Source organism: Parambassis ranga, unplaced genomic scaffold (assembly GCF_900634625.1).
Source record: "Parambassis ranga unplaced genomic scaffold, fParRan2.1 scaffold_24_arrow_ctg1, whole genome shotgun sequence".
NCBI lineage: Eukaryota > Metazoa > Chordata > Actinopteri > Ambassidae > Parambassis > Parambassis ranga.
Window position 1 is genome coordinate 2,477,401 of NW_021144797.1, and position 17,133 is coordinate 2,494,533.

At 42.6% G+C, this 17,133-nt stretch overlaps 2 protein-coding genes across 2 annotated transcripts; both read right to left on the reverse strand.

Moving 5' to 3' along the window:
* Positions 1-96: 96 nt before the first annotated feature.
* Positions 97-15,308, reverse strand: LOC114430572 (uncharacterized). Its single transcript, XM_028398647.1, has 2 exons — positions 15,298-15,308; positions 97-2,351 (listed from the first exon to the last, which is right to left on the reverse strand). The coding sequence occupies exon 2, from the start codon at positions 2,239-2,241 to the stop codon at positions 97-99; it is 2,145 nt and encodes a 714-aa protein (XP_028254448.1). The 5' UTR covers positions 2,242-2,351; positions 15,298-15,308.
* On the reverse strand, positions 3,964-12,476 carry LOC114430585 (uncharacterized). The gene is made up of 4 exons (XM_028398657.1): positions 12,368-12,476; positions 5,684-6,418; positions 5,315-5,407; positions 3,964-4,798 (listed from the first exon to the last, which is right to left on the reverse strand). Exons 2-4 carry the CDS (start codon positions 6,003-6,005, stop codon positions 4,014-4,016), a joined length of 1,200 nt encoding a protein of 399 aa, XP_028254458.1. The 5' UTR covers positions 6,006-6,418; positions 12,368-12,476; the 3' UTR covers positions 3,964-4,013.
* Positions 15,309-17,133: the final 1,825 nt, after the last annotated feature.

Consider the following 17,133-nt stretch of genomic DNA (forward strand, 5'->3'; position numbering starts at 1 on the left):
AGTATCAACCAAAAAAGGCAAATCAGAATTATTAACCTGCACCTGCAGTGTGGGTTCTGCCAACACCCCCACAGTTAAGCCTCTCTGTGGGGACCTTCATGCTAAATGTGGTCCCTCGCCCCCCCATGGCATGGAGGGGTACTGTCCTGGTGGTGGAGGTCCCAACTGCTGAGGACCTGGACCTCCATTTCCCTGTGATGGATACCAGGGTGCCCCTTGTGGACGACGTGAGTATTCCACTTTGTAAGGACAGTCTCTCTCCCAATGGCCAGGCTCACCACAGTGGAAGCAGCTCCCAAGCCTGCCCCACATGTTTCCACCCCGTCCACGCCCCCCTCCCCCACGGCTGCCCCGTCCCCTCCAGTTTCCTCCTCTACGATTCTGGCCCCACCCTCTACGATTAAAAGGTGGGGAAACCCAAGGTGGGGTTGAGTAATTATCAGCAACTGGGGGCTGTGGCTGTGGAGGAGGAGTGGACTGAGGTTGCACCACCATCTGAACTGCTGGGGTGTCTTTTTTACCTTTCCTCTGCTCAGTAACATCCTTTCGAGCCTGTCCTAGCTGTAATTTCAATAACTGAGCCTGAATCCCTTTTAATTCAACATTCTCTTGGTCTGTTTTCATTTTGTGTTGTTCCATGTGATGTGTAACATGTCGTTCCCACACATTGGACGCACTTCCAGGCAGATCTGGGTTATTATTCAAGGCTTGTTGGACTGAGACTGGGAGGCCCTCCTCTACTGCCTTCCTGAACCACTGCTGTTGGACACCCTGCTGGCTTGGATTCATACCAGTTTTCCTTGTCCAATCCTCTCTGCACTTCACCAAATGCTCCCTAGGGGGCACTGCTGGGTCCCATGTATACTTAGGGGGACCTGTGGACACTGGCAATGGAAACAATTCACGCATAGCAAACCCTATACAGGTACTGTATGTAGTAAATCTCTCATTATCACCATGCCCAACTGTACCTGACTGTGTCTCTATCTCATGCAGCTCACTGCGTAACATCATCCTAGAAGCAATAGCCCTGAAATCTCCTAGAGCTAGGGTCTGTCCAGCTGTCATCTCAGCCAATTTATCCATCCATAAACCTCCACCCTCACTAGGGGGCGGCATTTTTTCCACCAGTGTGTTCACATCTCCTACTGAGTATGGCTTATAGCGCAGAAATGAGCCTGCCTGTACTAATGGAAACTGAGAAACAGTCTCAGTTGGTTGGGTTTGCTTATCTTGCTGTGTGTGAGATCTAAGTGTCATAGTATGTCGCCGTGGCAGATCAGACTTACTCATCTGGCGCTGCACCTCTACTATGGTTTGGTCTATCTGTTGCAGCAGACCAGTTGTGTTGGTGTGAGCACTACTATTACCGTTTACCATATCAACATTATCATCATCATCTGTATCTATCACCTCTCCTGCTAACTGAGAAGTCACTACCACCTGCCTTCCTCTTCCTGTTTTGTTTCTGGTGGATGACGTCTGTGGCAGAGAGGTGTATGATCCACAAGAAAGGTCTGGAGAGCTAGCTCTTGTGGTGTGTTCAGAATGTTGGGGCGTGACAGGTTTTGGAGATCCTGCCTCCTGAAGGCTTCTCCATAGAAATGCATCTTGTGGAAGGGGGGTGGATGAAAGCTGTATGGGTGAGGCCTGGGGATTACCACCAGGCCTCTGCACTGAGCCTAAAAGGGATTGGCCTGTCTGTCTGTCTGTTACTTCCACCCTCCCATCAGTAATAGTTATAATAGGGTACATCCCCAGAGATGGGGCCTGAGGTGGGGGTTGAGGTGGGGCAGCGGCTACCATAGAAGCGGGCGAATAGGGAGGCGGTATCTCCGCCCCCTGAGTTCCCTCGCTCTCTACTTCCTGCTTGGTGTCAGTTGTAGTGTCCAACTCCTTACAGTCCTCATCAAGACAACACAAATATGCCTGGTATAGAATCTTACGTTTCTCCTCATCTGCCTTTGCTGCCTTCTTCCACTTAATTTTCTCCAACACACTCACTGTCCTACGCTTCTCCTCATTTTTATCTCGCTTTAATTTAATGTTATTCTCCGCTGTTGCAATTACGCTCTTCAGCGGCTTCCTATCATCTCCTTTCACTCCTTGCTCTATCAAAGCTGCACACACCGCAGCCTGCATGTCAGCAGCTGCTCTCTTCTTGTTGTCCGGACCTGCCTGTCCGCGACAACGGCTCAACATCTTACTCATCTGCTCGTCTATTGTCCTCCACGTAGACATGATTACCACTCACCAAATCCTTCTTGCGTACCTGCTGTATGTTAAAAATATACCTTCCTATATGTGCCTTCTTCTATTCCTCAATCTGACTCTGACGGCGCAGAGACACACTCTCATATACACACACAGACACTCATTCAACCTGCAACACACACACATAGGCCTACACACACACACACACTCACTTCTCCGACGGCGCGGAGTAGACACCTTTCCTCGACGGCGCGAGGTCAAAACAGTTTAACACAATTTTCAATACATAAAACACAACTTAAACAATAGGCTATATATTTTCTTCTCTTTTCTCTTTTCTCTTTTCTCTTTTCTCGTGATCCTTTTTTTTGTCTTTATTATTTTGTGATCACTGTGACACTTTTCCTCTGTGTGACCCTTTTTTTTATTTTTATTTTTTAGGCGGTCATCACTGTCGTTTCAGGGGTCATCAAATCCCACGGGCTTTCAACCGAGCTTTATCTATATTTGCGTCCAAATATAGCGGGGGATGCTACTCCCAATGACATAACGCTCATTCACGTTATTGTATTAACCCTTTTTTTATTCTTTTTATTTTTAATTGGTTAATATCTCTCTCAGTGTCACTTTTCCTTTTTCTCTTTTACTTCATCTCATTTTCTCTTTTACTTCATCTCATTTTCTTTTACTTATTAAGACTTACAATCTGCCTCTTATAATTTGAACTCTAAAACACCGTACCCATCACAGTGACTACTTAATTTAGATTGTCCAATGTGCAGAATTTGGTTAAACAGGTTCTGCTTACCTTGTTTTATTGTGGCCACCAGTAGTCACTCCGTCAGGCAAGATGTCATTTGACCCACACTCCTTCGAGTCCCTGTTCGGGCGCCAAATTGTCGGGGTGAAAATCCCCTTGTTTTCCTTCTGATTCCCCTGAATTAGTTTGTAGGGAAGGAGCAGATAAATTCTGGTCTCAAAATTATAATTTATTAAACAATGAGGCAAATTCTGAGTCGCAGAGCTCTGGGTTGTTGAGATACAAAGAACAAGGCAAGAACAACCATGAACAACAAAGAACAACTCATCAACAACAACTCTACATGGAATTCACACATTGATATACCCCATGGGCGTTCCCGCCTGCCGGCCCACAGGGGCATCTACTACCCCCCTGCAGACCCTGGGTCATACAGCAACTAGACTGTTAGGTTCAAACCCCAAACATTTGTATTACACAACCTGTACAAAAGAGACACAGAGAGTTAGATATCTTTTACTTGCAAGGAGAGTGACCAGAGACTGCCCAGTTACAATCTCCCACGCCACTCTGAAGCAGCTCTGGGTTCTCCAAGCCTTTTATTAGTTGGGAACGCCCTAATACATAGTTTACTAAGGGACAAAGGGTTCATGCATCACAAATCTTAGTTTCGTTTTACGATGTCCTTGAACATCTTCAACAAGCTCTGTGTGAAAGTGTGTGTGTGTCATCTTCGGCCTCTGTTCTTTCTCCAGTCTTCATAAATCAACAGGTTAAATGATACTACACACAGCAAGATACTTAAATCATTAGGCACACATAAAGAGTAAGATGTAACTCATATAACGACGTAAGATGTAACTCATAAATTAAAAGTAAAAGTAGGATAACTTATGTACATTGATTCCAACATTTCCCTCCTGTTTATTCACTTTTACTGCTTTATGTTACATCCTTCAATGACCACTTCTGGTTAAGATTTTCGGTCACAAATTCATACATGCAGTATAAAATGGTACACTCAGAGGGATGGATCATCTCAGTCAGGTAGGAAGACAGCCATGTCTTCGTCATCGTCATCCTCATTCTCCTGTGGAGTTTCTACAACAAAAGGTAACAGAGCATACACTTCCCGCATCTCTGCTCTAACAGGTGCTATGGCGGTGGTTATCATTCTAGTGCACAATGCTCTAATACAGGGAATGCAACAACATCCACATAAGGTGAGAATAGCGGCAAATACAGCGATAGACATGATGATGGACATCACCAATTGTTTATACTTGCCAAACATGTCTCCAAAACCGTTCCACAGCGATGTGTCCACTCCAGAATGGTCTTTCATCTTGCTGTTAAGGGATTTTAAGCCTTCCAGAGCCCTGGTAAGGCTGCCATCAGCTGCTGTGTTATTCGGAATGAACGTGCAGCACTGGTCCCCAAAGATGGAACAGACTCCACCTTTCTCTGCCAACAACATATCAACAGCAATACGATTCTGGAAAGCCATTAAAGAGGTAGCGGAAAGCTGCTCGTGAATAGCGGAGAAACCTTCTTCAGTTTTGTTTCCTAATTTCTGCACATTAAAGTGGATGTAGTTGATTCGGTCTACATTTTTGTTAATAGTGCACCACCAACATAAAACAGATTCAAAACCTGCAGAGACTTGGTTTACCAGTTTATACTCATCTGGGACGCCCCTGGGTACTCCGATGCTGTCTATGTATGTCGGGTCATCACCCTGCCAAGACCTAGTGGATCTCCTTTTAGCTGTATGGATCCAATGATGAGGCATCACACTTTTAACATTCTCAACTAAATCTGTAGCTGAGAGAGGAACGAGGGATACAGGCAGAATCAATGTTACAGAAGCACACAGTCCTGTGGTTTTAGCTGGTAATACATCAAACAATCTGTCATCTCCACACCACCACCAGATGTCGCTGCGGGATTTTGGCTTGAAGTGCTCACCCACAGTTTCCACAGCATAACATTGTGTGTCATTCAGTCTTCCCAGTCTTTTACCTGTACCTGTACGGTTAACACATGTGAAATTTCCTGCAGCCACTTTGTTAGAAAACTTAGGCTTTTTCCTTTCAGGTGGAGTTAGAGGGTGAATTTTATCCCAAAAGGAACATTTTGCTGACGGAGTAGTATAGTTCATTACATTTACTAGGCATGTCAAATTCAAAGCTGAAGGTACAACCTGTAGGAGTGGTCTAGCACTCAAACACACAACACAATCTGCCTGTGTTGCTTGGGCAGCTTGTTCTGCCATTAAAAGCCAATTATTCTCAAATCCTGAAATGCCAGTAGTAATTTTGAACCATTCATCCGTCTCCCCATCTTCCTCCTTAATGATGATTGTCTTTGTCCTTGGTTGGCCTCCTGCCACAACGAGTTTACCCTCCGTGTTGTTGAAAGTCGTGTCCTGTCCTGCACTCAGAAGGGAACATAATCGTAAAATCCAGCATGGATCACGACCTGACATCCAGGCACACAAGTATACTCGTCTACAGTTTTCTCTGTCTAAGAGTACATGTCCAGATTTGACCTTTAACGTTACACTGTCTTTAGTGACCATCAGAGTAGGAATGATTCTCTTAAATTCTTGGGCACACTCAGCCCATCCGTAGGAATTTGGAGCCCACTTCATATCAGTGGATCTAAAAACTGTACCCCACGACCCGCTTTCACCCATAGGTGACTTACCGTAGGGAGTGCAATCAAGGTAAAACGTATGTCCGAAATAGTCTTTTGGCTGTGAACGATGAACTGCAGTCTGAAAGGCGGAACTAGGAATAACAATGGTCTGGCTCACAGCTACAGAGTTGTAACACAAAACTACTTCTGGGTTGAAGTCAGGTTGCTGATATTTTTCTGAGCATGGGTGTACAGGAACAAAGTCGATCGCTCTCTTTTCCTTAGCTGATAGTGTCTCATATCTTTCCCATAACAAGATTATAGTTATAGCAACGAGTCCGATTGCTCCTGCTACGGCTACCATCCTCTTATGTGCTGGGGTCAACACCATTTTTCAACACTCCTAAGACTCCTCCTAAATCACCTGCCCAGAGTGGTGGACAATCTTCACCGGGTTTGAGACGACAGCAACCTATGGTTACGGCCCCCTTTGTAGTCGGCCTTTGCTCTGGAGGTGCCTGTTTTGAGAAGTCACTAATCTACGCCAAATACCACAGCACTAACACTACAATACAGAGGATGATAGCAACTGCCTGCGCTATAATCACAAAAGTTATTTTACTCATGTTTAATTATTTTCTTACAATGAGACAAATGAACCCAAGTACTCCTTTCTGCAACCTTCACTGCTGTGCCAGTTGTTAAAAGTACCTGATACGGGCCTTCCCACTTAGGTGAATGCCAATGTTTCTTCTTTATACTTTTTATCAGGACCCAGTCTCCTGGCTCTACTAGCTGGTCATCCTGTGGGAACACAGAGGATGTATCATCGTTATCGGTCTGATTAAACACCTCTTTCCGTTGCTCCAGCATTTTTCTCATGTAGTCAGCTAAAGTACTTTCGTCATCAGTTTCCCACACATTTTGAAAGAAAGGCAATCTGTAAGGTCTGCCAAACAGAATTTCATAAGGTGTTAGTCCATTTGTACTTGTAATGTTTATGTACAACTTTACTAAATCTAAGCATTTAGTCCATGGTCTGTTTGTCTCTTCCATACATTTTTTAAGTCTATTTTTTATTGTTCCATTCATTCTCTCTACCAACCCTGCGCTCTGTGGATGATAAGCACAATGGTGTTTTAGATCTATACAAAACATTTTGCCTATGTTAGAGATTAGTTGATTTACAAAATGAGAACCATTATCACTGTAGATTTTTTCTGGAATCCCATAGCGAGGAATAATGTCTTTACACAAGGCTTTCGCTACCGTTAGTGCGTCTGGGTTTTTGGTAGGAAATAGTTCAATCCATTTTGAAAAAGAATCAATTATGACTAAACAGTATTTTTTACCTTCACTTTTATTTAGTTCTATGAAATCCATGTGTATGTGCTGGAACGGATAATTAGGTTTTGGAAACTGTCCTCTTTTTGGTCTCAAATTGCCTTGAGCATTATGTTTTGCACATATCAAACATGCTCTGCAAAAATTTTTTGAATAGGAATTGAATCCATATGTTGTGTACTTTCTGGCTACCAAGCTCAACATCCCCCCTGTGGAGACATGTGTTTGCCCATGGCTCCATATAGCGGCCCATTTATATAGATTTTTTGGTAGGATTGGTTTATTTTCTGGTCATGTGTATATTCCCTCTTTTAGTTGTGCCCCCTTTCGTTTCCACTGTTCCAGCTCTTGGTTGGGTGATTGTTGTTGCATGTCACGTAGTATGTCATGGTTTAAGTTAGTGTCTGACATACTGAAAACATGGATTTCACCCTGCGCGGCTTCTTTTGCTGTTTTGTCTGCAAATGCATTTCCTCTCGAAACAGGATCAGTCCCGTTTGTGTGTGCTGCACATTTGCATATGGCTAATTGTTTCGGCAAATGTATAGCCTGTAGCAGTTCTGAAAGAAGTTTTGCATGCGTTACTGGTTTTCCCGTAGATGTTATCATGCCTCTATTTTTCCAATGTTGCGCAAATGTATGAGTTGTTGCATATGCGTATTGGCTGTCAGTGTAAATTGTTGCTATTTTGTCTTTCATTAATTTACAAGCTTCAGTGAGAGCTACTAATTCTGCTGCTTGTGCAGAAAAATGTTGAGGGAGTGCCTCTGCTCTCAAAACCTTATCTTGTGTTACGACAGCATAGCCTGTCTTTGTTTTTCCTTTATCATCCTTTTTAGAAGAACCGTCAACAAACAGTGTGTGTCCCTGCTGTAAAGGAATGTCCTTTAAGTCTGCTCTGCTCTTAGCTGTCTGCTCTGATAGAGATTCACAGTCATGAGGCTCCCCCTCCCCTTCCGTGGGCACGAGTGTAGCCGGGTTAAGTGCTGTGCACCGTTCTATTTTTAGATGTGGCTGTGAGAGTAAAATGGACATGCAGGATAAATGTCTGGCCGGGGAGAGAAAAGTCATTTTGGTTTGCAATAATAAGGCAGACACAGCATGAGGGACTTTTAAAAGTAACGGATGAAAAAGTACAATGTCTGCACTTGAAATTACAGCTAATGACGCAGCGATCACTGCTCTCACGCAATGAGGCAATGCACATGCTACAGCATCCAACTTTGTCGAGTAGTAGGCAATTGGCCTGAGTTTATTTCCATGCATTTGTGTCAAAACTGAGGTCATGAAATATCCTTTACAATCTACCATTTGCACAAACTCCTTTTGGTAGTCTGGTAAGGCCAATGTGCAGCTGCTTACCATGGCCTGTTTTAAATTGCACAGAGCATTTTCAGCTTCAATTGTCCACTTAAGGCTGTCAGACATTTTCAATTCTTCCTTATACATCAAAGACTGCAATGGTGCAGTTAATTCTGCATAATTTGGCACCCAACTTCGGCAATAATTAGTCAAACCTAAAAATGACATCATCTGCTTTTTTGTTAGTGGCTTGGGTGCTTGTAGAATTGCAGCTTTTCTCTCCTCCAGTATTGTTCTCCCCCCTGTACATAACTGGTGTCCTAAATATTTTACTTTTTCCTGACAGAACTGTAGTTTGCTTTTGTTTACTTTATGGCCCTCTTGTGCCAAATGTTTTAACAATGCAATCGTGTCCGTTTTACAGCCTGCCTCTGTTTCTGACGCCACGAGAATGTCATCTACATAAGTAAGCAATTGACTCTTACTTGGAGGTTCAAAAGTGGAAAGACTAGAAGCAATTACTTGTGAATAGATAGTTGGACTTTCACAATAACCTTGAGGCAACCTGGTGTATGTGTATCTTTTCCCTTTGAAAGTAAATGCAAACCAGAATTGGCTATCTTTATGCACTGGTACCGAAAAGAATGCATTGCTTATGTCTATCACAGTAAAATATTTAGCTTTTGGATTCAGTGAATTTAATAGTGTATGTGGGTCTGCTACGCATGGAGACCTCTGAACTACTGCATTATTCACTGCTATCAAATCCTGAACCATCCTCCACCCTGTAGATGGAGGCGCCTTTTTCACTGGAAAAATAGGCGTGTTCACTGGGGAGTCTGCGCATTCTATCAATACACCTGCTTTCTTTAAATCCTCAATTACCGGTTCTATTCCTTCCATTGCATCAGGCTTTAAAGGATACTGTTTTATTCTAGGACGATGTTCTGTTTTGGGCCTGATTATTACCGGTTGTGCTCGTTTCACTAGTCCTACATCCGTGGGTCCTTGTGACCATAGTTCAGAGGGAACTTGTTTCAATAAATTTTCCTGCTCATCAGTGAAGAAAATGTATCACTTTTCAGTTTCAGCCAAATGTACTCCTGCTTGGACAGTCACAGTCCAGAATAATGCTTTTCTGGTCAGTTCAGTTGAATCACTATACCAGGTGTTTACACCTGTTGCTGTCCAATCACACGCTTTCTCTCCTCTATTCACTAGCTGTCCGAGATCTCTCCATCTAGCATGTGTGTGTTTACATAGAGAGATGTGCATGTGGTTCCAGTGTTGTCTGTACAAAGTTTTAACTTGATCTGGTACAGTGACTGCAGCTGCAGCATTTGCTATACCATCAGAATACAAGTATGTCACTGTCACTTTAGCAGGTGTGACTTTATCCAAACGTTCTTTATACTTAGGATCAACGTGGTCAGTGTACCACATGGTGATATGCAAATCATTTGGTGACATTTGATCCTGAACCTGCCTCACCGCTCCTTTCCCTTCATTCATAAGAGAATCTCCCATAGAAATGGGTTGCCTGTTAGGAACGTCAAGTGTATAGTAGTAATTAGGTTTCCCTGTCCCTTGCACTACATATACTTCATCTGGTTTTTGTCTGATCATTTTTAATCCTTCAGGTGTTGGTACAATGGCTAGGCCTAGAGAAACTAAGGCATCTCTTCCAAGCAAATTTACTGGACATTCTGGCAGCCACAAAACTGATAGCTGACATGATTTTCCTTTCGGGTCTCTAAGCCATATAGGTTCTGTTTCTTGAACCATTTTAATAGCACCTTGTGCTGATCGTACAGTAGAATAATTAGGGCCCAATGAAAGGTGCGGTAGCTTTTCTCTAATTGTGGTCCTGCACGCTCCAGTGTCACAAAGAAATTTAACTGGAGTGCCTTGTACCATTATAGTGATCTCTGGCCTTATTTTCTCCTCAAAAAACAAATCCTCTAGATTTAACACTTCCTCTCCTTCATCAACCTCTCCCTCAGGTTCTCCTTCTAACTGTGTATGTTCTAGTCATGCTGTCCCGTGACTGTGGGGGGAGGGATTGCTTCTGCAATCTCTCGCTATGTGGCCTTCCTTTCCGCATGACCAGCACGCTCTGGGGTTATCAGTTGAGCGTGATCCAAAACCTCCTCTGCCTCTGGCCCTACCGCGTCCGCGACCTCGACCTCTGGCTTGTTGATAAAACACAGCTGGCTCTTCTTCTTCCTGATAGAAAACCAACTCCTTTTTTCCTTTTTTGCTGCTAATGACTTTCTCCGCATGCAGGGCATGATTTACATACTCTGCGAGTGTTCCCCCGCTCATGCCTATATAATGACGACTTACCCACCCACTAATCTCTGGTAGTGAGCCTGAGTGTAAAGCGTTTTTTAGCTGTTGTTTATAAGCTCCATCATCAGCGTCATTCATCTCTAGACCACTGTGCGCTCTAAAAATTTTCTCCATCCTTACTCTGTACTCCTCAAACGGCTCCTCTGGCTTTTGTTTACACCTTCCAATTTCAGTGTAATTTGCTCTCCTTCTATATCTGTTTCTGATCCGGTCTAAAAGCGGATTCACATTTCTATCTAATTCCCCACTCTCAGGAGGATGAATCTGGTTTTGTGCATCAGTAGGGGAATAATTTCCTTTTACATAAAACCAGTCAGGACCTGTTAAGGTCATCCAAATTTGCTGAACTTCTGCTCCATTTAAGTGATATGATTGTCGCAGATTTTCCATTTGTGTGATGCATTCCTCAACATCCTCCTTAGGGTGTGGAATCCCCTCAACTGCTTTTTTAACATCACTTTGAGTCCAAGTTCTGAATACTCTAATCACCTCTCTCTCACCCTCCTGGCCTGCGCGTGGATTAGGTAATTCTATTAGAGGGAAAACATCTGTGTCTTCTCTCTCTTGTGAGAAATCAGGTATTTTTGGTTTCGGAGAAAACATATTTTGTATTCCGGTTGTTAAGCCTTTTGACCAGTCTCCTACACTGCCTTTTGAACGGGTCAGCATTGTGTGTGGAGTTTCAAATACAGGAGGTGCGTAGCTGGGCTGTGAAATTGCATTTGCAAGAGGTGTGTATTTGGGCGGCCCCCCTGGTGGCCCCGCTGCTATGTGTGTGTCTGGAGCGGAGACCTCAGCCTGTTGTTGCAACAGCTGTCTAGCCTCTGCATATGGCCCACTAAATTCATCATCCTCCTTCCTGTGAAACATCAATGTCTGTTTCTCTCCTACACTGTCACTGCCTGCTGCCCCTTTTTTCTTTTTCTCATCCCTCTTCACGCTGTCCTGCTATTTTGATCCAGACCTGCGTGTGTTCATAACCTTCTTTTTTCAATTTATTTTTATCATCTTTACATTTGATCCTAATTTTGAGTTGTAGGTCTTTTACATCAGTAGTTGATAGTTTACCATTAAAACTATACTTTTTTATCCAACGACCTAACGGTTCTATCGCGGCCTCATCTGCCTTTTGAACTATTTTCCAATCTTTACAAGTTAACTCATCAATTAACTTTTGTCGGGTTTTGCTTTGCCCCTTCCCCATTTTGATCTAGATGTTGGATCCAGTGGGTCTTAATACCTGCTGTATTCTAACACTGGATTTCTTTCAACAAGATGGCAATCAACAACCTTTTGTGGTAAAACTCACTTCAACCTTTTCAGGTGGAGTTTTCTTGCCTACATGCATCCACAAAGGCTCACCATTTGAGTCTTGTTGTTTTATATGAAATATAATTACCTAGTGGTAATTATGTTTCCATTCACACATTCACTTTCACACCTTTTTGTTCGAACGTGCACTTCACTTTTTACTTTTAATTTTAACACAGTTGCCAAACAGGTTCCGCTGACCTACGTAGAATTTAACTAGTCGTTTTAAACTAGGGGAGTCTACCCTCCTGCGGACTTTTTTACTTGACCTGATAGAGTCTAGAATTGTCAGGGTTTTATTCACTTTTTCAACACACAGAGGATCTCACTATCCTCTTGTCACTTCTTCAACACACAGAGGATCTCACTATCCTCTTGTACTTCTTATCTTTTACTGCGCGCGTCTTTCACACATTCCCCCTTTTTAAGGAAATCTATACTCACACTCGTCTGTGTCTCCTGGACTTTCCGTCAACCATCGGACCCCAGCCCACGAGGGAGGGACCAGTCCCGGAAAGGGTCTCAAGCAGTGGCCACTGTCTTTCTCTGGATCTCACCTCGTCCGCTGGGATCGTCAGGTATCTTGGAATCCGGCTCGAAGGACCAATTAAATGTTAGGTTCAAACCCCAAACATTTGTATTACACAACCTGTACAAAAGAGACACAGAGAGTTAGATATCTTTTACTTGCAAGGAGAGTGACCAGAGACTGCCCAGTTACAATCTCCCACGCCACTCTGAAGCAGCTCTGGGTTCTCCAAGCCTTTTATTAGTTGGGAACGCCCTAATACATAGTTTACTAAGGGACAAAGGGTTCATGCATCACAAATCTTAGTTTCGTTTTACGATGTCCTTGAACATCTTCAACAAGCTCTGTGTGAAAGTGTGTGTGTGTCATCTTCGGCCTCTGTTCTTTCTCCAGTCTTCATAAATCAACAGGTTAAATGATACTACACACAGCAAGATACTTAAATCATTAGGCACACATAAAGAGTAAGATGTAACTCATATAACGACGTAAGATGTAACTCATAAATTAAAAGTAAAAGTAGGATAACTTATGTACATTGATTCCAACATAGACCATTAGTGTTTACTGCCAAATAAGGTAAAACTTCAATTCCTTAAATCTCATAGGTTGGGAGGCTGATGTACGGATGACCATAAACTGGGCACTCAGGAGAAAAACACATTCCTTTAGTATCTGGCTTTTATCAGGTCAAAGGTGCTGCTATCCTTGGTCTGAATTTATGACCATCTCGTACCAACCGGAGCTCTCTCCAGAGAGCAGAAAAACAAGAGAGACAGAGAGAGTCAGCTACAAATCTAAGTTATATGAGAAGAATAACATTCCACACTTCTTAATACATTCAGTATACTTACTTTCATTTTCTATAAAAGTTCCTAACATAAAAACTAATAAAAACACATTATTGAATAATAAACACTTACAAATACAATGCATATGTATAAAAATGAATAGAAACAAACTTCAATATATGTGAACACACGCTACATGGTAACACAGTGCAAAGTAAATACTTTCACCCTTCAGGGGTCACCAACCTTTTTGAAACCGTGAGCTACTTCATGGGTATCGAGTCATATAAAGGGCAACCACTCCTATAAAATAACAAATCTGCTCTCTTTGCCTTTAGTTTTATAGAATTTTTAACGATACCTATGTGAAGACACTGATCACATTAATGATTTCTTATAATAATGATCAACAATGACAACAAGGGGGGAAAATACCAGATATATTCAATACTTTAATTCTATTATCTCAGCATTTTCTTTTACATTTTCAGATGATCACTTCTACAATATTTTATAGAAGAAATGTGCCATTTTCCTTAGCCACAGACACACCCTTAATAATATTAACAAATCATGAACAATGCTGCACCATGTTTCAAAAAAATATAAATTTTGGAATGTTTACAAAACAAAACTATATCTCTTACATTCCATGAACAAACTTTTTTCAATATTTTAATTCACCTTTGCCATGTCACTGCCATGTTGCCACTGACAACATCTGATATATGTTTCTTTGTTAGTGGGAAGACTGGCATTGCATGCTGTTCACCAGTGTATTGTAATCTGGTGTGTAACTTGACACTGCAACTCTGAGTGAGTCTTGCAGGTGTGCATCAGTGAGGCGTGTTCTATGTTTGTTCTTGATGAAGTTCATGTCAGAAAATGCAGATTCACAGAGATATGTTGAACAAAACAGACTGGCAACCTTCATGGCTGCTGTGCATACTCCACTGTACTTTTCTTTGTCAACAAGGCACCAAAAGTTTGGTGCAGTCTGGTAGGCTTTGAGGTGGAGGTCATTTTGCAAGGTTATGATTTCAATCTCAACCTGTCCAGCATCTAAGCTGAATGTTTCACTTAGTTGCTCAGCAATACATGTTATGTCCACGTTCAGGAAAGGATTGGAAATGAATGACACACATGGCTCAAGCTGATCAAGGTCACAAAACCTATTCTCAAACTCTTGCCCAAGTCTGTGTATGACTTGACAATACTTTTCTGCAGCTTTGTCAAATGTCTCAGATGCAGAAGCATTGTCTTGCAACACAGACTGCACAGAGGGAAAGTGCAGCACCTTTTTTGTCTGCAAATGCACAAAGAAAATGTTCATCTTAGCTTTAAATGCATTTAAAGCACTTATCATATCAACAACAGTCTTATCTTTGCCTTGCAGCTCGAGGTTCAGGTGGTTTAGTTTCCTAGTAATGTCTGTTAAAAATGCAAGGTCAAGTGTCCACTCTGTGTCCTCCAGCAGGGAGGCATCTTCACCTCTGGACTGCACGAACTCTTTGATTTCACTCAAAAGTGACAAAAAACGAAGTAAAACTCGTCCTCTGCTGAGCCATCGGATTTCTGTGTGTAGCAGCAGGTCACCATATTCAGCTGACATCTCCTCCAATAGCAGCTTGAATGTTCTGTGTTGTTTCGCTTTGGAGCGGATGCTGTTTATGATTTTCACAACGGGAGTCATTACGTGATCAAAGCCGATCACTTTGGCACAGATCGCCTGCTGGTGAATGATGCAGTGGTAATGCAGAAATTTGGGGAAGTCTGGGTCACCTTTACAGTGAGCAATGAAACCTGTATGTCGGCCGATCATAGCAGGAGCCCCGTCTGTAGTTACTGCTACCAGCTTTTCCAGTGGTACCTTTTTCTGCACGAAAAACTCCTTCACCGCGTTATAAATGTCAGCTCCCCTCGTAGTTGTCTTTAGGGGCAGTAGTGTGAGGAGTTCTTCTTTTGTGGAGAAATCTTCAAACACCATCCGGATAAAGACCAACAGCTGTGCTGTGCTGCTGCTATCCACAGACTCGTCGCACTGTATGCTAAACCACCTGCACTTCGCCAGATCCCGGTCCAACTGATCGGCCAAGTTACCGGACATAGCTGACAGTCGTCTAGCCATCGTAGATGCCCCCAGTTGGACATCGGAGAGAGTGGAGATTAAATCAGTTCCATTTTTCTCGTCTTTAAGTACAGTGTTAGCAATTATCATCATTGCTTCTTTGAAAACTTCTCCGTCTGAAAACCACTTTTTCTTCTTGATCAGAAAATGTGTAGCTCTAAACGAGGCTTCGGTTGCTTTTTGGGATTTTTTCGCCGGTCTCGTGAAAAAAGACTGCTGCTTACCCAAAGACGCCTTTAGCTCACGGGCTTTTTCTGCCCGTAGCGCGCTTCCCGGTGGGTAGTTAGCATGATAGCTCCTGTGACATGTAGTGAAGTGTCTCTCGACATTGTGCCGCTTTGCTGTCGCCACAGTCGCTCCACAAATGAGACACACACACGTTTCTTTTACAGTAGTAAAAAAGAACTCTTCCTCCCATTCACTGTGAAAGTGATACGTTTTCTTTCTTTTTTCTGCCATGTATGTTTTTGGGGTTAGAAACTGCCTTCAGCTCTCCATCTTCGCTGCGCCTACTAGCTTACTCGCCACAAGGGCTAAAGTTTTGACATGCGCACTATCTAACCTTTGAACTAAATAGGTCAGAGTTCGCCTAAGCTACATATATAATACATTTTTTAGTATTTATTTCAAAGATGGTCATTTTCACATCTATCTAAATACAAGTGTAATTAAAAAAGAACAACAGAATAAAATTAAATTTTAGACGCAGCTCACTGATAAGTTGTGCTATTTTTAGAACAGGCCAGCGGGCGACTCTTGTGGTCCTTGGGGGCGACCTGGTGCCCGTGGTCACCGTGTTGGTGACCCCTGCATTAGTGTCTACCCATGTCATCATATTCATATAGATCAATTTTTATAAATAGTGTTTTATGATAAAATGTATTTTTCTAGTTTTCCAATGGTTGTACCACCTGACATAGAAAGTGTACCAGTCTATATATGAATTGAAAGTTGTTATTTTTATCAATATTTAAGAGAGAGCTACAAACCTTTTAGCTTAATCCCAAGGGTCCCTTGGGGTCCTCTGGCTGATACAACATCCTGTTTACGGTTATTGTCTCTTCACTTCAAAATAGAAGCCCATTGTTTATGGTTGTACCACCCTGACATTAAGTAAATGAAAACTGCGGGACAAACGACAGATTCAGACTAATCCCAATCCAGAGCAGTTGTTCCACAGTAACACCTGCAGGAGGACGTCATCACCCAGTATGTGACCTGCACTGTGAGCTGTAAGGTCTTATACAGACAGGTGTGTGTCTGTCCTCATCAAGTCCAAGTCAGTATGGGGAGATCTGTGGACATTAATGAGGAAAAATGAACTTCAATGATTTTAGCAAATGGCTGCAATATAACAAAGTGAAACATTTAAGGGGGTCTGAATACTTCCTGCACCCACTGTACACATAACAAATGAATGTGACTGAAACAACAGCTCTGTGTGTAATATAAATATACAAACTAATGTGATTTGATCAGAACATTTTAAAAGACAGTGATGATCTGTTCTTATTGTCTAAACAGGAACAGTTGAAGCACAGCTTGCAGCCCCTGTATCTCAGGCTTCTCAGCTTCTCTTCAGATGTTTGGACGTTTCTGCTGGAACCTCTCATTTAATGACTCACATTTAGAACTTCTGACTTTATGTGGTGGAGGGATTGATTTTGGAATGAGGAGGCTGCAGCCTGCGATTCCACCACTAGATGTCAGCATTGCACAGCATTGGTGGTTCAGTTCAGATTGAGAGAATGCAAAGAGTGTG